The sequence below is a fragment of the Mytilus californianus genome, unplaced genomic scaffold (genome assembly GCF_021869535.1).
Source record: "Mytilus californianus isolate M0D057914Y unplaced genomic scaffold, xbMytCali1.0.p SCAF_11, whole genome shotgun sequence".
Classification (NCBI taxonomy): Eukaryota; Metazoa; Mollusca; class Bivalvia; order Mytilida; family Mytilidae; genus Mytilus; species Mytilus californianus.
Window position 1 is genome coordinate 52,664,525 of NW_026262593.1, and position 26,988 is coordinate 52,691,512.

A 26,988-nucleotide genomic window follows, 5' to 3' on the forward strand; every position below is an offset into this window, starting at 1 on the left:
GCCAAATACAGCGAAGGTGATTTATTACGGAGGTCAAAAATCTTAAGTATTTCGAAAATTTAAAGTTTTATAAACATTTAAACATGTGAGATATAACTCATTTAAACCAGCATTTTCTACATAAGGAAATGCCTGTACTAAGTCAGGAATATGACAGTTGTTTTCCATTCGTTTGATGTGTTTGAGCTTTTGATTTTGCCATTTTAGAAGAGACTCTCCGTTTTGAATTTTCCTTGGAGTTCGGTTTTTTTGTTATTTTATTTTTTTCCTATCATTTACACTAAATATGTGAAGTTTTTAAAACAAAAAAAAACAACATTAAATCCATCGTAATAGTATTATTTATTTAAACCAAAATGAAATGCCATTCCCTTTTCAAATAATATGTGTGTACCTAAGATGTCTCTTAAAACCTGAACAGAACATTTCAAGAAAAACATTTAACAAGAAGAGATATTAACAGCCAAATATTTTTAACATTAAAACTTCATTTTAAATCAAAATACACCATGTGTCGTCGTGAGAATTGAAATCGGTAGCATTTATTCAATAAAAAAAATAATTTGAAAATACTGAATTTATTCTCATGTTTTCTTTAAGTGGTTACCTTGTTTAATTTGTGTTTTTCTGAAAATCTATATACTTTTTTTTTTGTTTTTTTTTTTAAATCTTCAGCATACTTTTAATAATTAACGCTTGTTACATACACCCTATAAAAGAGGGACGAACGATACCAGAGGGACAGTCAAACTCATAGATCGAAAACAAACTGACAACGCCATGGCCAAAAATAAAAAGACAAACAGACAAATAATAGTACAGATGACACAACATAGAAAACTAAAGACTAAGCAACACGAACCCCACCAAAAACTATAAGTTGTCAAGGGAAACAACTAAGGGGACCCCTCATTATTACAGTCTCAATTGTCGGGGGAAATGCAAATGAGAAAAAAAACTCCCATTATATATAATTATCATCTATCTATATAGTTATACATTGTACCATATATATTCATTTGAACAAAATATTCCTCTTATCTGTATATCCCCTGGCCTCTCATAAGAGCCAGCTACAAATTAAGCAGTTTCAATTTTAAAGCACTTCATTTCGTTCTTTTGATATGCTAATTTCTATTACATTCCGGTCGAATGAGCTTTTGCCACGTGCTACTCGTTAGAATTTATATACTTTTTCAATTATTTTCCTAAAATTAGTTGTGATAGCGTTTCCCATCTACACGCATGTTTCTTAAATCAAGCTGTCTGAATTTGATTTATTGGTGTGTTTTTTATTTGTCTGCTCTGATAAGTTGCATTTTCATGGATGCATACCCCTTATATACTTAGTTTTTATGTTAAAACATTTAATTGTGCTTTTTCTAGCATACCAATATAAAAATAAGGACAAGAGGTATGATTGCCAATGAGACAAATATCCACTTAAGTTCAAATAAAGTGGATGTAAGCAATAATAGGCAACCACACGGCCTTCAACAATGAGAAAAACCCATACCGTATATTTTCATTGTCTATCTGTATCTTTTTGGTTCTTCGTACTAGTGTTTCAGTAGCACATTTACAATCTGTATACATTTTTGTTTGTTTACTTTTTTAAAATAAAGACCTTCGTGCTAAGCATATTGAAAAATCTGCTCAATGTAGTTTATGAATATATTGTAACAGCTTTTGATCGAATTAAAAAAAATATACCGTCAGTTCATTTTAAAAGCAAATACTGTCGTTTTCCTTTATCAATTTGCTTCAATTTAGTTCTTTTATCGTCTGTCTTATGTGAACCACTGTAATTCCTTACAGACACTATAATCATTTTAAGAATTTTGTCCACATATCTTCCAACAATTCAGTCAATTGCAACATTGAAATGATTCAATTGTATCACCATTAACGATATATTGTAAATAGAGCTAGCTATTGAAGGGAAAAGCAGTGACTTAAATTAAATTGAATTTGTGAAGGCTTATCGACACAGACCATACAAAAGTAATATGACGTAAATACTACAATGACGCACATTTTGTATCCAACAGTAAAATCTATTTTCGCTTTTAATGCATTGCATTTTTTGCCACCATATTCTATATTGTTTTTCAACATTATCGAAAACATTTGAAAAGACTCCTTTTCTGAGTGGGATCCACTATCAAGTACTTTGATAAATACTATTCAACTGCAAATAATTGAAAAAACTACCAAAGATACCAGGTCTATATTTCCATTGAAATAATATTTTGTTCTAAAATGTACATTTCACAATTTGATTTGCTGCACTGTACATACCGTTGCCGTATTAAACAATGATTTGAAGTAAAGCGGTCGATATTAAACTGTGATATATGTACTATCAGAAAAAAGTACTTTAATGTTAATTTCTGAAACTGCAAGAGTTTTTGATTAGATATTATCTAGAAAATGTTGAAAATTAAGCTAACTTTCTGTGGCAGATTCTATCGATATAAACATGAATCAAATGGTAGTTTCATATAAAATCATACTAAAGACAAGATTGACAAACCATAGTCAAAGTTGATTTCGGTCGTTTTTCTATAATGTTTAAATTCATATTTGTTTTGATTCTCTTAAATGTTTTTTTTTTTAATTTTTATTTTACTGTTCAATGTTTTGGTTATGATTGTAGTATATAACTATATACATTTATGTCTCAGCTCAAAGGGTTGACAGAGGTATAAACATATGGTTACCTTGACCTCTCCCATCTGGCAGTGAAATCCATGGTAAAACGTGGAATGTATAAATTTGCAGCCACGTTCGTGTGGAATGACGATATTGAATCCGATGAAACTATCCACAGGTTTCAGAATCAAATGTATTGGTTTTAACCTTTTTTGTAGCATACTTGTTTTTGTAATGAATATAGATTCTACCACTGCATCGAGTGTGATACGGTAAGATATTTCTCAAACTCTACAGTCAAGTTTTCAAATTTAAAACGCGAGGCTTGCAAAGCATTTCAAATATTTAAAATTTTACTATTATCGTATTGCACGAGATTCGGTGATGGAATCTATTCTCTATTTTTTTTGTCCTTTTTTCAATGATCTGCAAAATGATGTGTTTTTATTTTTTGTGACTCCATTTGGCAATGTAGCCTCTTTTTGTGTCGTTTCAAAAGGAAATTCAGCGAAAAGCAAGAACATTTGACGTCTTTATTGAATTTTTACCAACGAAGAACTGACGGTTCAAACTAAGTTAAACCACAACTTGATTATAAAACATATAATCAACCGGCTTGGAAAAAATATAGATCGTCTACGAATTATAGAAAAACATGATACATTGTATAACACGCTTGGAGATAATTTTGAATTGATATAGTTTTGTCAAATTTCTTCCATGAAATAGGATGTGTTTTCTGCTTCGTTTTGTGTCTTCTTGGCACAACTATATTATGCTTAGCCGAGTTATGTAGTAATATACAATATATGTGCATTGTATTTTTTCCGACAATGTACAAATATTGTTTTTATCCTGAAATTTACACCCAACACTTGAAACTTTAGTTGTTATATTTTTAAATCATTGTCTCTAATTTTTCAAAGAAATCGACATAGTTTAAACGCGGACCGCGAAGAGGACCCCAAAATGAACTGGTACGCAAAAAGAAATATCCACATTACCGCTTGCTCAACAGGAGACTTTATTTGTACAAGTACAAATAAAGCAAAAATTTATTTGTGTACCTGTTATTTGTACATTAGTTAGCTGATTGCAGGATAAATGTGTTTATGTGCCGAAGATATCATATAAGTTTTGCTGCAATATATCTACTTTACTGTGTAACAAAGACACTTTGACAATTAATGAAAATGACAGTTTTCTTCTCAATTTTCACAAGGGAGACAGAATTGTTGGAGTGAATATATAAGGGTCTAAATGGAGTTTACAGAATTGAGAATAATGGGCCAAATGTAAGAAAAATCAACAAAAAAAATAATAAAAATAATAAAAAACAGAGAAAAAGAGAGTAAAAAAAAGTAAGAATAGAGAAAAATGGGGCACTAAAATATACAGAATAGAGAATAATGGGCTAAAAATATTAAGATTAGAGAAAAATGACCTAAATAATTAAAGAATACGGATAAGAAAGGACACCACCCCCCCCTCAGACCCTCATATATAATGAATCGTTGCATATTCTTAAAACAGTGTCTGAGAGTTTCAATTAGTGATACAGTAATAGCATCCTTAACTTAGCATGTGGTGTCCAATTTTCTTACATATCAGCGAGGGTATCAAGAAAGTTCATTACATTTTTACATTAAAAACACTTTGGTGCACAGAGACTAAACGTGTTAATGTTATGACGCCGATTAAAGAGATTTCTGGGCGAGATAGTAAGCATAGATATAAAATATGTCTTAGAAATAGGAAACTGTTTCCTATTCCGTTCTGTAAACATAGCGTGAGCGGAAACTATCTGATCTGAACGGATAAAACTTATAGTTGTGACGATGGCAAACGGAAAAACCAAATGAATGATATAAAAGAAAATGAAATTTACTTTATATTGCACGGCACATGTCTATATTAGGACTCATTTGTTTTCAGTCAGTGATCAATTATATAATATACATAGATCAAAACGACGCTTCCTAAACTGAAATTACGTTAGAATATTTTAAAAGTAAGCTTAATTGTTTGCTAAACGCTCTTTAGACGATAAAAGATAAAATGAGTTAACTGGTTGTAATTCAAAACCCCGTTTCAACGGTTCATATCTTTAGATTGTATATTATTGTGTAAATAAACAAATATTTATGAAATGCACATTATATTATGTTTTTCAAGTTTTTAACAGTGGATACGAATTAAAATACTGGTTTTTCTACCATCAAATTTTAAGATACAAAAAAATAAAGAGGCGAAGGATACCAAAGGGACATTCAAACTCATAAGTCGAAATCAAACTGACAACGCCATGACTGAAAAAGAAACAGACAAACAGTACACAAAACACAACATAGAAAACCAAAGACTGAGCAACAAGAATCCCATTAAAAACTGGGGGCGATCTCGGGTGCTCCAGAAGGGAACGCAGATCCTGCTCCACATGTGGCACCCGTCGTGTTGCTCATGATCACCTATTTTTATATATCTGCTAATATCATGCATGGAACCTATACTTCACACTATGCAAAGTGTAAAGCTTCGTGCAAATTTAAGTTGTTGACAAAGTAATGAAAATAACGCTCAAAGTCAATCATTTGAAAGACTATATTGTACATGAGTATAACTAATCAAATACATTAAGAGACCTATTATTTGTGTGTATAATTTGTTATTGTGTTGTTCCGTTGTACCATTGTCCCAGGTTAGGGGGAGTATTTGGCGCCAACAAACATTCTGCATGTGCCTGTCCCAAGTCAGAAACCTGTAATTCAGTGGTTGTCGTTTGGTGCTGTGTTACATATTTGTTTTTCGTTCATTATACTGTACATAAATTAGGCCATTAGTTTTCTCGTTTGAATTGTTTTACATTTGTCATTTCGGGGCCTTTTATAGCTGACTATGCGGAATGGGCTTTGCTCATTGATGAAGGACGTAAGGTGACCTATAGTTTTTAATTTCTGTGTCATTTGGTCTATTGTGGAGAGTTGTCTCATTGGCACTCATACCACATCTTCTTTTTACATTAAAAGTATACTAGTAGCCAAATTCATCTTTTAAAATCAACTTAGCAGGAGAAAATACTTTCTTAATTTATCATCAGATAATTTAATAAATGGATGTTATCAATCATGACAGTACTTAATCACTGTGAGCTGATAATACCCTCGGTGACTAACAATACAACAGTAAACACCATTCCATCTGAGTGTCTCATATGCTTGGAATTATTTTTTCCTTCGTTTATGGCATGCAGTGAAAACTGTTATACATAGGGCTTCCTTGTGAAATATTTACAGCAAAATGCCTTGAGTGTGTAGGTAAAGGTAATTTCTTTGGTTAGCTTGCTTGCTAGCTGAACCGTGAAATCATTATTAGGTAAGGTATACTACCCTCCGTTCGGAGTAGTGTAGTCCTACAGACGGATAGATTTGTTATCTGTCGGACTAGTCTACTATTAAAGGAGGGTAGACGACCTAACTCAATAATGACTTCACGGCTCAGCTAGGAAGCAAGCTAACCAAAGATATGACCTTTAGCTACATACTCAAGGCATTTTGCTGTAACCCGTTGACAATATATAAAAACAACACGTAAATAAATGAAGTGCGTCCAAAGCTTTCCTTTATCAGGAACACGAAACACTCAAAACCAAGAATTTAAATATATAAATACTTGAATACGTGACATTTTATATGACCGAAAAAGTATAACAAAACAAGAATGTGTCCATAGTAGACGAATGTCCCACCCGCACTATCATTTTCTATGTTCAGTGGGCCGTGAAATTGGGTAAAATTAGAAAGATCATATCATAGGTAACATGTGTACTAAGTTTCAAGTTGATTGGACTTCAACCTACTCAGAAACTACCTTTACCAAAAACGTAAACCTAAAGCGGGTCATACGGACGAACGGACGAACGAACGGACGGACGGACGAACAAACGGACGCATAGACCGAAAAACATAACGCTTAGGTGAGGCATAAAAAACATAACTCCAAGGTATATTAAAAAACAAAGGTGAAGTCCATACAAACTGAAAAAATCAAACGTTATCAACCAACGGGACGAGTGAAACACAACAAAAGGGACCCCACAAAGTATGATAGCCAAATTCATCATAAACAAATTTCGCCGGAGAGAGTTGGAACCTTAGGTCCCTAATATCTTACAAATGTATCAACGTAAAACTCAGAAAAGTAAGTTATCAATCATGACGGTACTGAAGCACTGACTACTGAACTTATGATACCCTCGACGACTAGTATAACAGTACACAAACAGGGAATGTATATAAGTAAAGCAAGTTATTAATCATGTCGGTACTGAAGCACTGTCTTCTGAGCTCTTGATAACCTAGGGACTAATATTACTGTACATTAAAAGAGAATTTATATAAGAAAAGCAAGTTATTAATCATATCGGTATTGAAGCACTGACTACTGAGCTGATGATACCCTAGGGGACTAATATGACAGTACATGAACAGCCACCATTCCCCTTCCTTGTTTATATGTTGGGGATTATCTGTTCCTTCTTAATTGAATTATTTTAAACTACAATACAAAGTACATCCTGGTTCTTAGAGGGTTTCTCAACACAACCTGTATATATGTTCATTCAATACATTGATTTATAAAATATATTTATAGAAATAACACGATATATAAATTGTTTTCTTGGACTATTTTATACATTTTGTATATGAGGTTCATATAGTTCATCAACGTACATATAATGATCATATATGTAATTCTTTTTAAATAATTGTATTGATTTGTACAATATATTATCATAGAAACAAAACGATATTCAATTTCTTTTCTAGAGCTATTTCATCCATCATCTCCATAACGTTAAAAGTTCAAATGCATATGGGACATTTAAAACAAAATGTCGAATTCTGAAATTGCAAAATTTAATAAAAGTTACACTCTTCATATACAAATCAAAACAAACAATACTTATGGAACATCATATAAAAAAGATGCCAATTTGATAATGTCATAAAAGAATATATTGAATCATTTGTTGATAGGTGGTGCAATATATTGTCTCTCCAATTACCATTTTCCATAGAAATTTTGGGCTATTTTCTAAAAGTTTCGATAAAATTTTAAGCGTGTTTTTCATGGGCAATAAGATGGTTTTCAAGAGTTCAAACAACTAAACATTTCATTATGTGTAAAATCCTATGTAATTATATACTTTTTAAAGACCTTTCAGTCAAATATTGTCTATCCTGTTACTGTAACTATAGCAACCATAGTAACAGGATAGACATATAGCAGTATAGACAAATGTCTTCATTTATAAGCGCTGTTGTGAAATAACTACTCCCTAAAATGCAGTGATAATGTTTTTTTTTCTGCTGTGATTTTAGTTTCCAACACGTAATTACACTTTTAACAAGTATAATATTGTTGTAAATAATGAATTTATTGGTAACAGAATAGACAGCATAAAAGAGTACCCACTATTTTTATCACTAAATATCTTGAACTTTCTTTTCCCTACACTGTTATGCAAGACACGTGATGTGTTAAAATTTCAGGATGCTTTGTGCTTTTGAAATCATCACTGAATAGTTCAATATTCATTGGGAGAAACACTTTAACGGTTGATCTAGTACCGGTAACAGAATATATATGCATTTCATGTACGCCGATTAAAGTCTGTTTGCAGAAAACATGTTACATAGAATAATAAAGAAGCTGTAATTTTTCGTTAGAGTTTTCATTAACATTCTAAAATAGTCCCTTTTGCCGATATCAAGGCAATCAGAAAATAGGAAAAAAATCATTTGAAATGTGTAACCCTGACACTATACGCACACAATTTACGCAAAAATCGGACTTAAATATATATTTTAATCTTATCAAAATGGATCTAAATCTTTATTATTGATGTTCCAAATCATAAATCCTACATACTTTCATTTAAACACTTAACTGCATTTTCGATTAATAATAAAAAAAATAATAGCATAGGTGTACTGAAAATTCGACATTTTTTTAAAAATAACCCATATAATAAATATTTGTTATACCAAAAATGCAGATAGCAAAAAACAAAATTATTCTGACTTAGTGACAACTTGGCAAAGAAAACAATATTTCATAAAGCCTGCATGTATAAAATATATTTAAATTTATTATACTTAATGTTAAAATACCAGATTTTAATTGGTTAATACGGAGACGCTTGCTCATTTGTGCGCATTATCAAATACGGATGTTTGCTATGCAGATGACGTCATAGTTTAGTTCTTTCGTTTTCAAAATAACAAAATATTCAGTATAATACATTATATAACACATAGCTGAGAGGATGATAGAGAAGATTGTCACCCCTTAAAAAAACATTGTCAACCTTGACTTTTCTTCTGTAATCCCCTCACTTATGTTTTATTTATATATTATCCCATAAGCTAATATCAAGTAACACAACTGTACGTGGTAAAATGTGTCATCCTCAATATGTAATAGCGACAATGTTTTGTTATGGTTGGTGTCATCCAGCATATTGTAAGTTTCATAAGAATGTAGGCGGAGTTTCTTCGAGAAGGTTTTACTTGGAAACAATTAAGTTTATTATTTTACTGTTGTGAAGTTGACCTTTGACTCAATGACCTAAAACAACAGTGCTCCTTTTCCTTGTGATTTGAGGTAAAAAGACGCTTTCATAAGATAGGATTAGGAAAAAAATAAAAGCTATGAATTATCCTACAAATTATTCATGAAACCTAAATTTAAAAGGCAATGACGTGAATGAAACAAAACAAACGAAAAAGAGAAGTTTATTTGCCCACACACACAAACTGTCTAGAATACAGATCTGTGTCCACGTTTCGCTGAAAGAACTTCTGATAAAACTTCATTCACATTAGCATTCGGTTAATAAGTACGTCAACCGATGAAATTTCCGCCTCCAAGGTATGCATCACTATGAAATAACCCGAGAATTTCGAAAATTCTTCATATAAGAAAATGACAAAGAAATGTCAGACTTTTGTAAGTGAAGTGTTAACCAAGGATCTGCATTATCATCAGATTATATCAAAACAGACGTATAAATGCAGACAGAAAACAACCCTATTTTTAAACAATTCAAACCCACATTCACATTAATATTTAAAGCAATATCGAATGTTCTAAGAGAATAAGAATGTTGAACTCTGCATATGACAGCAGATGTTTTAGATAAGTGGTTAAAGCCGGTATTAATAAGACAAATTCAACAAGTCGCAGTCGTTAAGAGACCTATAGGACAGGGGAATTATATATGCGACCAACTGTGACAATGTTTTATGATAACGATCTGTAAAATGCTTTTAGTGCTAATATTAGTTTTGGCTGGGTAGTTTTTTAAAGTGATTAATCTCTTTCAAAATATTATAGAGAACAATGACATTTATCTTACCTCCTATACATTTCTAGGAATATGATTGGTTAAAAGCGTCCGCGTGGAGACCGTGTATATTCCATATTAGGCTAGTAGGGAGGCGGGGCTTATTTCATACACGGTTAGTAGTGGTGTTACGTCACTTTATAAAAACAAAACGGTACTGAGAAAAAATCTTAAAGGTTTCAACAGACGAAGAAATTGATGATGAAGATTGAAATAAATTCATAAAACACATTTAAACCTAACAAGTTGTTATTGTTGGCATCTGTTTTTGTAGGATCAATGGAAGTAGTTTCTTAATGCTATAACGGTATTGAAGACTTGCTCATTTTGATAGGTCACTAGACTAAATTTCACATGTTAAGATAGTCGGAAAGATAAATTCGTTACATAGTCTGCTAGTGACGTAATACGGTATATATGGGGTCAGTAAATTCCATATGGGGATTCGAGCTTCGCTCTCACCCCATATGGAATTTACTGACCCCATATATACCGTATTAGGTCACTAGCACACTATGTAACTAATAATACCAAGTTATAAAAACTCAGATACACTGAATGTATAATCACAGGGGATCAATTAGGGTTTATTAATAAAATAAATAAGAAATACTGAAGAGACGAATTTACATGATAGGTCGGTACATTGAGGTATTTGAATATAAAAGATGTTGTGAAATGATTTATAACAAAACATTTCTACTAAGACAATAAAATAAAAACTCAAGATTGCTTTTAATGTTGTTCTAACTTACATCACAAATTAACATCGAGGCCTACATGATGGAGAAAAGTGCAAACTTCACTACAGGATCAAGACGACCAAATGCAACGGATTGAGCGTTACTCTTTGTAAGATATCGATCAAAAGTCACCTGTGCATTAAATAAAAGAACATTGTAACCATGTATATTACTAAGGTTAAATTATATACAAATAGATATAAACGGTCCCCTTAGCAAATGTGATTTAAATCAAACGATGTCAAGAGTAAAAACTTAAAAAGTTTTGGTAGGCTGATATTTTGACTTAAGGATGTTCGCTCCTTTGTGGTTTCAAAATAACAAGCTTTTCATACGACTGCTATAAATTGATAGTATATAAATAAAGGAACTAAAATAGCAGAAAAAATGAAGGGTCCGTGCGCTTGTTTTCGAGATATAAGCAATTGAAAATTTGGTGGGAAATGATTCTCTCTAGACTTTTCATTAATTTTACATTGGCACCTTTTTTCTTTCAAAACCTATGAAAAAATAACAAAGATTTTATAGGATTTTCAAATATGGCTTTTAAAAATATATGTTATAAAATTATGAAAAGAAAAGTAGGGGTTAGCAGGCAACATTTTCAAATGGCACTACATGGATAAAATCAGAGGATTCCATATATCTTGCAAAAATTCAAAAACAAGATGAGCGAACATCCTTAAAAATAATGATTGTAACAGGATGCTATTACGAAATCTCCTTATAGCACAAACTCTATTTATTGATTTAGCAAACATGTATCCTAGTTAATTTCACCCACGTCATTTTAATGCTAGGGGTCAATTCTCTCAATAACAATCATGCAACATCTCCTATTTTCATATACATGATTTGGGTACAGCGTTACCTAAAACGTCACGGGGAATATGTCCAATTATATTGTTGAAAATCAAAAATAACAAGTGTTGTATAGATATTTTAATACGTTATACACTTTACCGTTTTTTGACCTCGCATCAAAAAAAATTTAATTATAAAGTCACGGAAATCACTGAACAAATCGTTTTATGTTACAAAGATGAATCAGAAAATATAGAAATGACCATTGGAAATTCGGCTGGATATCATTTATTGTGTTTATTTCATAAAGTCTTAATGTTTCCTAAAAAACATAGCTACTAGGTGCTTTTCCCAATTATAATTGTTTTGAGAGACTTTCGGGAAATTTACCAAAATTGGAATATAATCATTTGTTACAAATAAAATGTGAGGTCAATATCTGTCCTAAAATATGTGGTTGTTACGTGCCTGTCTTAAATAACCATGAGTCTGAGAGTCTTTCGGGAAACATTTTTTTCGGACACCCAATAAAAAACAAAGCAATTGAAGGAGTTGAGGATTGCAGATTTAAAGAGGAAGTTTAAATTTCATAAGTTATACCGAGTAAGATATTTAGTGACTGCAAAAGACTATATATCAATTTGACGATGAAAGTCGTTTTGGAGTTTAGAAATGCTGTATTTAAAAAGAAAACATATCGCATTATAGGTCTTCATTAATGATCTGATGCATTTTGTTTTTTCAGATTCAAATTTTACTGACAAGTAACCATGAATAAAAACGTCACCATGGAAAACCAAAGCAATTGTACAGCTGAAATCATACCACAAACGGGTTCTGATTTTGAAAACATTGGCGTGATGTGTATGCTGTCAGTATTCAGTGTCATGGGAACGTTTGGAAATGGATTAGTAATTTATGTGTACTCGAAAAAACGTGATAAATTGACATCTAACGTGTTTATAATGGGTTTAGCTTTAACTGATTTTATTACGTCATTGTTGATAATGCCATATACTGTGGTGTTTACCTTTTTGGAAGAAAAAGTGCTTTTTGACATACCATGTAAAATCTTTTATTTTCTCGTTACCTCGAATGTGCCCCTCTCGGCTTTTATCATGGTGGCTATAGCTGTTGATCGTTATCTTTGTATATGTCATCCATTCCTTCATCTATTGACAGTTCCAAGAGCTAAAATTGTATTGCTAATACAGTTAGTCTTTGCTGGAATACTTGGTTTGATAACAGCACTGATGCATTCTGTGTATGCCCTACCAGAAGAACTTTTAGATTTGGAACTCGAAATTCCATATCAGAAAAACATCAGCTTTGCTGGATGCGAAACCGTTTACACAGGAACTTGCAAACCTACAAGTAGATTATTTAGTGTAGAATTTACTTTATATTATCAAAAAGTATATTCTTCCTTCTTTTTGATATCTTTACTTTTAGTGTTTACACTTTATATAATGATTTATAAATATGTCACATCCAGACGGGCAAAACGCCAAAAACAGAAGAATGCCAAACAGTTTTCAACCACAATGGTTCAGACAGAAGCGTCACAAATTGATAACACCAAGGACAGTCATGATCACCTGCATCCTACAAAAGTTGAAGTGAACGAGAATGGAGTCAGTACGACCTTACTACCTCCGGACCACCAGGATGAACAGATGAGACAACAGCGGAAGTCAGTGCGAGAGAAAAGGGACCATAATGCATTAGCAAATATAAAAACGGCTGTGATGCTATTCGTAGTGGCTGTTGTGTTTGTCATAGCTTATCTTCCTCCCTGGCTAATGGCTCTTATGGTTGTTCAGTATATCAAATTTGTCTTTTATTCGTATTTCGTATACAACGTTGTCAATCCATTTATTTACGCTTTCATGAATCCAACATTTCGAACAGACCTAAAAAAGGTGTTTGGAAAATGTTTAACTAAGAAGTGAAACACCAAAGCCAAATATTAATTATTGTATACGTAGTGTTGTTTACAACAGATTCATGAATCCAACGTTTAGAACAAACTTGAAAAAGGTGTTTGGAAAATGTTTAACTAAGAAGGGAAACACTAAAGCCAAATATTATTATTGTAGTTTTGTTTACAACAGATTCATGAATCCAATGTTACGAACAGACTTGAAAAAGGTGTTTGGAAAATGTTTAACTAAGAAGTGAAACGCCAAAGTCAAATATTAATTATTGTTGTGTTGTTCACAACAGATTAATGAATCCAACGTTTCGAACAGACTAGAAAAGGGTGTTTGGAAAATGTTTAACTAAGAAGTGAAACACCAAAGTCAAATATTAATTATTGTAGTGTTGTTCACAATAGATAAACAGTATTTAATACTCCAATGACAATAAATATATACATTTCATTGATGTGGAGATAAATAATTTGAAAACAATTCACTGTTTCAGAATCTTAAGGACTATGGATAATTGCATTGTTCGTACACCAACATGAAAATAACATTGGTCGCATTTTCATTGTTTATGACGTTGTTAGGTACAACGTTTTGGTGTATGCCTGTGAAAATATTACCCAGAATGCTTTAGATTCTGAAACGGCAATAAGAGGTTTCAATTTTAAAATAATATATAATGGTATGTATTTTAAAGAGCGTTTATTCGTACCATATATATTCCGTTTATGTGAGGTGATAAGCGATACCTTTTCTTCGATCTTGTAGTCTATATTGTATTTCATTTGTTTGACCACTCTATTTACACTTCTAGTAAACCAAGGTTGACCTGAAACGGTCAATTTGATAAAAAAAAAGCTCTAAAAAGTCTGAACAATAAATCGTTAAGTCATTTTCAGTCTTTCAGTCAATTTAAAGACTTAGCTGCTGCAATTAATTCACTACTGGACAATGCACTTGCAGTCAATTAAGAGTCTATGTGCAGACTTTTCAAATGATGTTAAGATCAAAATGACCGTTTAAGACTAAAATTCATTTGCTAGTGTTTTTGCCATCACTTCCAGTCTGTCGATTTCGTCCGATAACTTTTACACAAATCTTCTCCTGTCAAACTACCGAGCAAAATTTAACCAACTAGATCGCAATATCATTGGGGTAAAATAAAGTGTCCGATAACCCCTCCTGCCAACAAACATGGCTAAACATAGAACATAGGGATAAAACTCAGGTTTTGTCTATTCACTTAAAAATTACCCCAAAAAGAGAAAATCTGACAGTGCCAATAATGTTCAAAATAATGATATCTACCTATTGTTCATTTACAACAAAACTGTTAGACGACTTTATATAGGAGTTATTGTCGTTATTTGACGAATTTTGCCTATTATTTTGAAAATTATAATAGAGAGACAGATACTTTAAATAGATAACATTATCAGCATGACAAGATCTATAAAAAAAGTCAACTGGCCGAAATCGTCAGGCGACCTGTCGAAGTTATTGCACATTAATAATGACGATTTTTACGAATGTTTTGCATGCTTGCCTATAATCTTGAAAACTATACTATTAGATATATATGTATTTTAATTAGCACACATAAGCAGCAAGACAAGATTTATTAATACGTCAACATTGCCAAAATTGTCCGTCCACTCTTTACTGGAGTTATTGCCTTTTAATGACGATTTTTTTACTGATTTTGCCTTTTTACCTTTTTGCCTTTTATCTTGAAAACTAATAAATAGATAGAAACTTTAAAAGTCAAAATATGTTAACATAGATAAAATTCGCAATTGTCTTCTCATAGGAGTTATAACCCTTAAATAATGATTTTTAGCCTTTTTTGTGTTTTTTGAAGGAAAAAAACTACAGAATAAAAATCGAAACCGTACACGGAGAAAATGATCAGCAACACGAGTTCAACATAAAAAAAAAAGAGATTTTAGTCATGAAATAAATTCTATTATTCGATATTTGAGAGTGGTCATTGTTGAAGATGATCGTAGACTAAGGCGTGCGACACAGGCTCTTTAGAGCCTCTAGCTTTTTTAGGGGTACATGTATCACTCTCAAATGCATGGACTGTTTTCGTTGACCACTTGATTGTTTATTGCTTACCTTGCAGCAATTAATAATGCATGCATACTCAGAACGAGATAAAATTAAACAATACACATAAATCGGGTTTGTAAGTTGAATGCGAATATGCCAAACACAATAAGAATTTTAGGATTGGGTGCGCTAGCTACTTTTGCCTTGTATTATGCCTTTAGGGTTTGTCGATCGAAGAAGTACTATCATTTTTCTTTTCTGTCAGCTAGTAAAATATGCTAGTTTGTAGCCAAATGTACAATTCACAAGAGGACAGATATAGTTGCTTACAGCCATAACTTCGTTCTTTATCTTTATTCCCACGAGGAAAACCGATCTGTGTTGATTGCATCAATGTTGAATTTGTCAAATTTAATACTTTAACATGACATCGTTTTGAAAAAAGAAAAAAAAATGTGAAAACACATTAAATAATAAAAAAAAATTGAAAAGCTGAAAGAAGATGAGATTTTAAGGCAATAATTTTGAATGGATATACATCAAAAGCCACCTGGTTTTATACTGAAAAGTAAAACAACAAAAAACCGAACTCCAAGAAAAATTGAAAACGGAAAGTCCTTTCTCAAATGACTAAAATCAAAAGCCCAAACACATCAAACGAATTGAAAACAACTGTCGCATTCCTGACTTGGTACTGGTATTTCGTTATGTAAAAAATGGTGGATTAAACCTCGTTTTATAGCTAGCGTAACCTCTCACTTGCATGACAGTCGCACAGAATTCCATTAACAATGTGTGAGCAGAACAAACAGACATAATAGGTAACAATGTCAAAAATTGGGGTACAGCAGTAAAAAATTGTGTTTTAATCTTAATCATTATAAAAACAAACAACTATGTCATCAAAGAAAAACAAAATGGCATATAGATACTCTTTAGACAAAGCACATAAGCAAAAATGAAAGACAAGAATACAAAAAAATGACCATAGCACAATAACACAATAGCGGGATCTATAGATACTGAGTCACGACAAAAGGATACATGTATTACCAAAAACGGACTATACACTCAGTAAAGGTTAAAATATACAAAGACAAATAAAAAGAACACTATAACAAAGATGATAAACAATGTCGGCGTCAGTACCTAGAATCTATACTTGGATACGGAATATTTATCAAAAAGGTCTTGGTATCTTCCGATGTACTTTTTCAGAAAAAGGACGAGACGTTCTTTGACATACTAGTAACCCTGGTTCATCAACTTTCTGCTCAGATACTGGTGACGTTTTATAAAGTCTGAGTAGCTCTTGCAAGCTCTTGAATACCTAATGAGTTGGGAAATGTATATCCTATATGCAGGTGAAGTTGGTATATTGCTGCTGAGGTTGGGGAAATTTATAATTTCAAATATAAAGTTGTCTCGTTTGTCATAGATTCTGGTACTGAGATGACCGCATATGTCAAACTCGAGGTACAAGTCTAAAAATGAGGCAGATAAAGCCGTGTCTGTCGTTTCTTTAATTTCTAGCTCTGGGGGATATATTAATGGAACACAATCAGAAATGTTTGAATTGTTAATGGAAATAACATCATAAATATATCTGAATGTGAAATTAAATGATCTGAATTCTTTTACAAGTGTCTGAAGGAACTCCGACTCATATGGAAATAAGAAGAGGTAGGTAAAGAGAGGCGCACAGTTCGTTCCCATAGGAATTATCCTACTATGGAATCAAGTCTTTCTCTGGACACACTTTTGTCTTGGAAACTGCAAACTGTTCCGCTGTCAGCTATCCCAATGAATTCAAAATCTGGCGAGTCCGTCAAATACAAAGAACGGAAAGAGCGGTCCATTAAACTCATGAATAGGTAACCATCCTAAATATAAACGTGTAATATTACCGCTTGACGACGTTCCAAATTCATCAATCAATGAATCAAATTATGGGAAAAGAAGCATATATGAATTTTTAAGTGTTACATCCACATATATATATACATACATTGTTGGGCTGATATTTAGACGAGTTGTATATACAGAATGTAGACAGCCATGTATCACCACCACTGCTGGTGATCCGATGGATAAATCTGTTGTTGAGTTGTCACTGGTTCGGACGTACTTATAAATATAATTATTTCTGTGACTGTATCTTGCATTAATTTGTAGGATCCTTTACAATAGATATTTCAGCTGATCGGTAACAATTCCATCTTCATGCCTTATATATCATGCACTGTATTACGACGTTAGATTAAAACTGACGAGGAAAGGTAACACCCGGCCACCGAAAGCTTTATTATTGTGAAGCCTAGGTGGTCGTGAGGTCTAGCGCGTCAGATACAGTGCAGGCGATTTGGCGTCACGATATCTCAGTAGCATGAGTTCGAATCCCGGCGAGGGAAAAACAAAAATTTTGCGACAGCAAATTTATAGATCTAACATTGTTGGGCTGATGTTTAGACGAGTTGTATATACAGAATGTACACAGCCATGTATCACCATCACTGCTGGTGATCCGATAGATAAATCTGTTGTAGAGTTGTCACTGGTTCAGACGTACTTATAAATATAATTATTTCTGTGACTGTATCTTGCATTAATTTGTAGGATCCTTTACAATAGATATTTCAGCTGATCTGTAACAATTCCATCTTCATGCCTTATATATCATGTACTGTATTACGACGCTAGATTAAAACTGACGAGGAAAGGTAACACCCGGCCACCGAAAGCTTTATTTTTTGTGAAGCCTAGGTGGTCGTGAGGTCTAGCGCGTCGGATACAGTGCAGGCGATTAGGTGTCACGATATCTCAGTAGCATGAGTTCGAATCCCGGCGAGGGAAAAACAAAAAAATTGCGAAAGCAAATTTACAGATCTAACATTGTTGGGCTGATGTTTAGACGAGTTGTATATACAGAATGTAGACAGCCATGCATATCCATCACTGCTGGTGATCCGATAGATAAATCTGGTGTAGAGTTGTCACTGGTTCAGACGTACTTATAAATATAAATATTTCTATGATTGTATCTTGCATTAATTTGTAGGATCCTTTACAATATATATTTCAGCTGATCTGTAACAATTCCATCTTCATACCTTATATACCATGTACTGTATTACGACGCTAGATTAAAACTGACGAGGAAAGGTAACACCCGGCCACCGAAAGCTTTATCATTGTGAAGCCTAGGTGGTCGTGTGGTCTAGCGCATTTGGATAAAAATTTTCTAGCGCGTCGGGTACAGTGCAGGCGATTTGGTGTCACGATATCTCAGTAGCATGAGTTCGAATCCCGGCGAGGGAAGAACAAAAAGTTTGCGAAAGCAAATTTACAGATCTAACATTGTTGAGCTGATGTTTAGACGAGTTGTGTATATATACTTTGATGTAATAAAGTGAAAACAGCAGCAAACGTTTCAAAGCATCGTTTATATAAATATAAAATTCAGACATACATATTAAATAAGAAGATGTGGTATGGTTGCCAATGAGACAACTCTCTACCAGAAACCAAATGCCACAGTCGTTAACATCTTAAGGTCATCTTACGGCCTTTAACAAAGAGGAAAACCCATACCGCATAGTCAGCTATAAAAGGCCCCGACATGATAAATGCAAAACAATTTATGTACAAAACAATAAACGGCAAACAACCATAATATACATCAACAATCGACAACCACTGAATTACAGGCTCCTGACTTGAGACAGGGACATACAGAATGTGGCGGGGTTAAACATGTTTGCTGGCGCCAAAGCCACCCCCTGACCTGGGTCAATGATGCAACAGTACGACATTAAAACAAACTGCAAAAATCATTTGAAAAGGGCTATGCTCATTAGATTGATACTAAGCACATAAAAACCCTAACACAAAACAAAAGACATGAAGTACAGAGGAATGAAATAAATATTTGTTCAAAGAATTGTAGAATGAAACAATTTACAAAAATAAAATGTTGGTAAGGTTAAAGTAACTTCAAATCAGTCTTAAAAGCGCCACATATGTAAAGTTTGAATTGGTTTAATCTCAAAATTTTCTTATCTATACAACATCTAGTCCGGTTAACCAACAGAAGCTACTCGGGTTCAACCTCTCAATTACTCTTCGACAAGTACAGTGTTAGAATAATTATATACATTTGTAAAGCGTAGAAGCAGTTTCAATTAAGACTTTTTATAAGCTTAGGCAAGCAATTTATAAAAGCAACCAACGCAAATAAAATGTGTGCAGAACCTATCAAGTTGGCAAATCCTTCTTTAGAGACAAAGTAACGTATTCTTTCTTATTGGAGTCGAGGCTGTCGAACTTAAAAATTTTTTTTCTTTTGACATCTTGTATTGTCATATATTCTAATTTGCCTACCATGCTAGTTCCGTCGTCTATCCTAACCATGTAAAAAATCCTAATCTCTAAAACGACCACTTGAACAATTAAAAACTAAACATAATTCTTAACTGGTCCACTTAGAAAGTTATGTCGATCTATTAACGAGCATTTGTTAAATGATAAAATGTATATAATCGGTAAGCGGCATTAGCTGCCTAATTATTACCCTCCAAATTGACTCAAACTCTCAAATTTGATTTGTAACACACTAACAGGTATATCAGAATAAAAATATGTGAAACATTGAACAATGCATGGAACCGTTATAAAGCATCAACTCGTCATTCTTCTTTTAGGAATGGATGCCATCTTATCAATCATCGACTAGACTTCCAAAAATTGACAATTGGAATGTGACCCAATATAGATAAATGCAAACAGACAGACATTGACTTCACTTGCGATAGTGTAACGACGAATTTCGTTGTTAAGTTTGACTTTATATCGTAGATAAAACAAGTACTTTTCCTAATGAAGATATTCGACGCCTAACGATGGGAGCAAAATCCTTTTGATCATATCCGAATGTACTTTTGACGTCAATAGTCTGACAATTCTGAAAATTGAGCACACACACTTAACAGATTTTAACTTGTAAAGGTATGTTTAGAGTGTTTTCTCAGAGACAAGTGGCTGTGAAATTAAGATAAAATAGAATATTTACAAACTTAACAAATTGATCAGAAAACGGTTCTAAAAAAAGGGAAGAAAGTCAATGATAACTATAATGCATAATTTTAACAAATAGAAACGCACACCCTGTCGGTGCGTATAACGGAGGGAGGCCGAAGGGAGGTGAACTATAATAAATATTTGGACAGGTAATTTAGTTTGCTACATATAGTTTGACACCCCCTTTTTGTACCATTCATGTACATATTCATGTATGTTCACTACACACAATTTTCACTGAAATTGAAATTCCCCTTGAAAAGAGTTATTTTTGTACTTCTACTTCTATGTGGATAATTTACAGTCGGTGAAAAATTCTATAACGTGGATATACTATATGTGCACGTGACAACAAGCACACGCTAGGTTAAAATAAACAAAAACTATTGTGTAATTACAACAAACAAAAACAAATTATGTGATGTTAGCAACAAATGTACAGGATTGAATCAGATAGAGATATCCACAGTTATATCATCGCAGTAATATCATTCGAGCTAATAAAACTTCAACAGTGTACGTACATGTAAATTTACTGAACTCGAGATTGCACATGAATAGATGGTATTAATAGTCATAAATAATTGATGATCGCGATCATGGGCAGTGAACTGAAATTTTGCATGTTTGGCAATAATTTCGCATGTGTGATAAAAAAAAATATTTTAACACGCGTATACTCGAACATCGACAATGACAATTTCTATGAATTAGAGTACAGATCAGCCACAACAGCCACACTTTTACAATAGTAAAGCATCATTAAGGTTAAAGGTAAGAATGCGAAACTATTATCGATAAAAATATGTTCATTTTTGTTAACCTGTATGAAAATTATTTTTTGCCTGCCGAATCAGAAAACACAATCGGTCTACGTACTGGATTCCCTAGTCTCAATTGTTAATGTCATTTTCTTATCAATAACTTACCAATTCCTACCTAATGCTGGCTAAATGTTTTTTTTTATGATCCCATTCTCAAAGAATTTTGACAACTGAATACATCCGCCGTGAAACATACATGTAGCTGTCACCAATACTAAAGATGGATAATTTAAACAATACGAATTCTGAAAAATCATGTGATTGATCAACTATCTACCAATCGTTGGTTACACATGTAGTTGTACATGTAAGAATCTCTTGAAGAATTGAATTGAAGAAACCCCTCCACAGTTAAACATGGCGTCACCATAATTTATATAAATTTTATAAACAAATTAAACCAATTACAGTACCAATTATTACCACACTCAAGATCAATACATAATTTATTATTTTATGAAAAACAGAACACTCCCACAGAAATCAAAAATAATATTGAGTTCTAATTGAATTTTAAATTTAATGAAAATTTGTTGAAAATCCAGTATATTGTCAGCTTATTGTTTCGAAACGTAAGGATATTCAGTATAAATGTTTATTAGGTCCGTTGCATGTAAATAACTAAATTGGATATGTATATTCACACAAATGCCTAAATTCAAGTAACTTTTTTACCATAATAATGAACGTACTGTTTTCTTCTATGTACACGACACAATTTTTATCGGTCGTAAATCATCATGCCAAAGTTCATCCCTAAACTTAAATAAAAAATAATAAAAGTACATCCCAAACTGCAGGTGGTGATAAAAAAAGATTATATAACATTGCAAACGATTTTTGTACATATTTTTATAGTGTGCATTTTATTTTATTCTGTACACGACACATTATCTGATAGTGGTAACTTACCGTGCAAAGTGGCATCACTGAAATCCAAAGGTTTTTAAATGAGAGAGCGGAAACAATTAGTTGCGGACGGACGCACATATGGACAGACTTGCTGATTACTATAATTTTAGAGGCCTTCCGCCGATATAGAAATTGTAAACACCGGAATTTTAGCAGTCAGGAAATGTCATGTATGAAACTTAAAAAGTACACCGGTTGAATTGACCGAGGTACTTAAATATGGTCACCTGGAGTTCAGTAAATCGGCAGCAAAACCTATAATAAAGAAGAGCTCCCCTTTGACTCTGAAGGGAGTATAATACGCAGCAACGTCCGGTCAGAATGGTGATATTTATTCCGATACCTCGTAAAAAGGAAGAGTCGTGCTCTTTTATGTATCTGCACGTTATAGAATTCTTGCAACAACTCTTTTAGCGGTCTGAAAGTGACATTATGCTTCGAACGATTTCTGCACTTATCCACAAGGTCGACAATCTTTGCAGAATTTATTCATTGAATTTATTGTTTTTTTCCTCCTTTGATAATTTGTAGATTCAGAATTTAACGGACTTTCCGTAGTTTTATTGTAAGTACCCCAAAATGGAAATAACGTCACGTCATTGGTTGAATTTAAAGTGTTTGATACCTTGTTAACCAATCACGTTTTTGTGTACTCTTTTGAAAATATTACCCAGAATTCATTAGATTCTTAAACCGTGAATTAGTGGTTTTCCGGAACTCGATCCCTGCATACAACGAATTTGATCTTTTTGGTAGAGTCTGCGAGAAATAAGCGTACAGACAATAAGAATATGACAGCCACCAATTTACATAAAAATATTTTATTTTCGTCCATGAAGTAGGTAAGTTTTCCCATTTGATTTTTATCTGCAAATCTATGTCTACATTTTAAATAACATTTAATGAAACATTTATGGCTTATTCCTGAAACCTTTTACCGTTATTCATAAACAGTACAGCCAAAATCAATCTTTATCGATGCAATTTATAGGGAATATTGTTGTTTATGACTGATAGGACTAATAGAATATTTTTAAATTGTGAAATTATATGTTTATATACATCGACAGTCATAACGCAGACATATCCATTTATCTACTATTACACCACAGATAAGTACACGTCCAGATATACTAGAGGCAACAGTACTTTAGCAATGTCCAAATCTAATAAATCCAAAGGGAAGATACAAATCAAGGAAAACTGAATGGAATGCATGAACTTCAAAAGGAGCAAGACAAGTAACGTTGACAGGGCAAGCGCACTCTTGCCTACATGATAAGGTTGAAATATTCAAAACAGATACGCAAAGATCAAACGGTCATTTTGATCTTAATAGGATCTGAAAAGTCTGAACAATATATTATTCAATCATGTTCAGCTTTTCAGTAAATTTTCAGATTTTATCCACTGTGGTAAATTCAGTACTGTTGAGACAGTTTGCTTGCAGTCAATCCAGTACTTTCAAGTGACATTTCAGAAAATTCAGCATGATGTTATTGTGTATGTTTTTGTGTACAGTTAAATAACAGCTACTAAACAATGTGAACATCCTAATAGACTACAAGCAAAATAAATTAACAGTACTGAATTTACCGCAGTGGAAATGTCAGAAAATTTACTGAAAAACTGAAAATGACGTAATAATTTACTTTTAAGTCTTTTAACAGCTGTTCGGATCATAAAAACATAAAAACGTAAAAAACTATTGTATACTTTAAATGTTTTATACACAACCATTTGTACATCATTTTATCAAATGGCCTTGTGATTTTTTGGCATCATTTAACTTATCTTTCATGTAGCAACAACTCATCATCAACAGCATATAAACTATATCTTCTCGTTGAAACAATATCAAAGGCTTGCGTTTCCTATTGTTGATTTCTCGAGAGTAGACCAGAAATTTTAAATGCTAAAAATTGAGCCATTTTTTGGTTGGTTATTTTGATAAATGCATATCTGTATCATAGATGATCGTGGCTATGTTTTAATCTGTCAAACCCCATTCCTACCTGTTTTCATCGATTGTGACTTCAATGAGCCACACGACGGAGATTACTTGTTCATCCTGGTCTTCGTACCCTTCAATAGCACCTGAAATGATTAAAATATTTTGGTCAGCTTTGTGTTGTTGAATTCAATTTTTTTTTTTTTTACTATTGTTTGCCTTTTTGGTCTTTTGACTATGAAATTGCCTGTTTTTGTTTGAATAAGTTTCTTTTATTGCCATCTTTATATTTTCCCCTCAATTTTAAACGCTAGTTAGATTTATTTTCCTTTCTGTGTCTTTTTTCATACTCTCCAAATTTGTCGTTTTTAAGTTTCCTCTTTCTATCAATATTAAATGAATTTTAGTCTTCAACTTTCATTTTAATCTCTTAACAGCATCTGAAAACCCTTGACAATAAATTATTCAGCCGTGTTCAGTCTTTCAGGCAATTTTCAGATATCTTTTCAAAGTGGTAAATTCAATACTGTTCTGACACAATTTGCTAGCAGTCAATCCAGTACTGTCCGGTAGCTTTTCAGACAATCTAATATGATGTTTATGTGAATAGGTTCAAGTACTTAACAGTCTGAACATCTAGACTGAACAGATCTTAATCGAGTGCACGCAGATTGTGTAACCAGTACTGAATATACCGCGATGGACATTGACTGAAAAAATGAAAATTACAACATAATTTACTGTTCAGTCTTTTAAGAGCTATTCAGATCAAAATGACATTTTCAGATCAAACTCTATTTACTAGTGTTGACAATCAAAACATATTTTCTAATCTTAATATTAAAGATTGTTTAAACAATTTTGAAAATATCTATTATCCATGGTGCCATTCAGTACTACACACTATTATGATTACTGTTTATAACAATTTTGTAATCTCATTGTACATTTTACTAGGTTTTGTAATTTTCACATCATGCATTAACCCAGAGTAACTTGATTTTATTTATTATTAAAATATAGACGTCGGACATATAGGAAACTAATATTTTCCACAGAAAATTGCATGTTCTTTCCAATTCATGTGAAAATGTATCCTTATATAGCTACAACCCATAAAATAAGTACTGAAGTGACAATTTCGTGTGATATTAGGATTTCAGCTACATAAGGTTTTGGGAATTTACACATCGAAAAGAAAACAAATGATATCAATGTAGTTCAAATTTGAACGGGTTGGTATCAGCCATACTGAAAACTTATATGGATCGTATACATAAGTCGTTAAAAATGATCTGATGGCCGATGACAATACTATGAATTCTGGTGATAAACGGGATGCAGTTCACTCTGTTTTATTCCTGAGAAGTATTTGTTGTGTGAAGTTAGGCCTATTTCAAGAACGGTCAATTACTCCTGTTCGCTGTATAAAGCAGTCAATCCCATAATACACTCTGACAGGTCATCTCAAAGATTAAGAAATAGTTGGAGGTATATTGCGAATCTACCCAGATTATCAATATGACGGAATTACCGTAATCACACTAGGATTGGTAGTATGGGAAACCTCAATTAAATTTACAAAGCAATCTTAAAGCAAATGAAATTGAATAACCATGAACACTGATGTGTTTGTGTTAATCCAAAGAAGAGTATCAAGAACTGTAATCTCCCAAGATAAATTATCAATCATAATGCCAGCATAGAAAATCAAGCGTGGCTGGGTCTAAATTGATTTGATACTTTTTTGTGACTCTATGTAAAAGTCTTACGTATACAATTATGAATTGACAAATATGTAGCCATATCGTTTTAAAAAGAACATAATTGTGAAGTTTTTTATGTTGAACTCATACGGTAAAAGTGCTTGTAAATAAGACATAAAGTCAGACACTGCCATAATGGTTGGGTTAGTTTGTAAAGTGCACAAACAATTTTGTCAAACACGTATTTATTGTGCTGAGGATAACGATGAGAATATCGAGTGTAAACAAATCAATTCAAGGAAAATGGAAAGCAATAACATTCAATCAAAATCCATTTTAAAATCCTTTCAAGTCACTAGTGCTAATGTCAGCTACAATGCATCATCCGACAGGGCAACGTCTTCTGGTAATACGAATGATGCAGGTGGTTTTTTTTTTTGCCTTTGAACAATAAAATTGAGAATGGAAATGGGGAATGTGTCAAAGAGACAACAACCCGACCATAGAACAGACAACAGCAGAAGGTAACAACAATATTTTGTATACTCAAGCCACATCTTCTTATTTTCATATTCAAAATTATTTAATGAATTATAGAAATATTCATTATTCATTGGGTAAAAAAAACTTATTTACTGCGATACATTGCTGTTCGACCAATTTTATATCACATTGTACATTTTAAACGTTTTTTGTAAATTTACATCATAGGACATGAGTAACTTGAATTATTTATCATTTCCAAAAATAAACGAATGGCTTAAAGGAACTAAGATTTTTCCACTGAAATTGTACGTTTCTTCACATTCATCTAAAAAGGTCGTTTTATAAAGCTACAATCATTAAAAAAATATTGTGAAGAGACAATTTCGTATTAGGTTTTAGCTACATCTAGTATAAACTTGGGAAATATAGTGTTACTT

At 32.6% G+C, this 26,988-nt stretch overlaps 1 protein-coding gene across 1 annotated transcript in view; it reads left to right on the forward strand.

Moving 5' to 3' along the window:
* LOC127720310 (orexin receptor type 2-like) overlaps positions 1-14,117 on the forward strand; it is a 58,239-nt gene extending 44,122 nt beyond the window's left edge. Inside the window, exon 3 of the mRNA XM_052226880.1 lies at positions 12,356-14,117. Coding sequence (XP_052082840.1) covers positions 12,381-13,562 — 1,182 coding nt within the window. The 5' untranslated portion in view covers positions 12,356-12,380 and the 3' untranslated portion in view covers positions 13,563-14,117. The remainder of the gene's footprint in view (positions 1-12,355) is intronic.
* Positions 14,118-26,988: the final 12,871 nt, after the last annotated feature.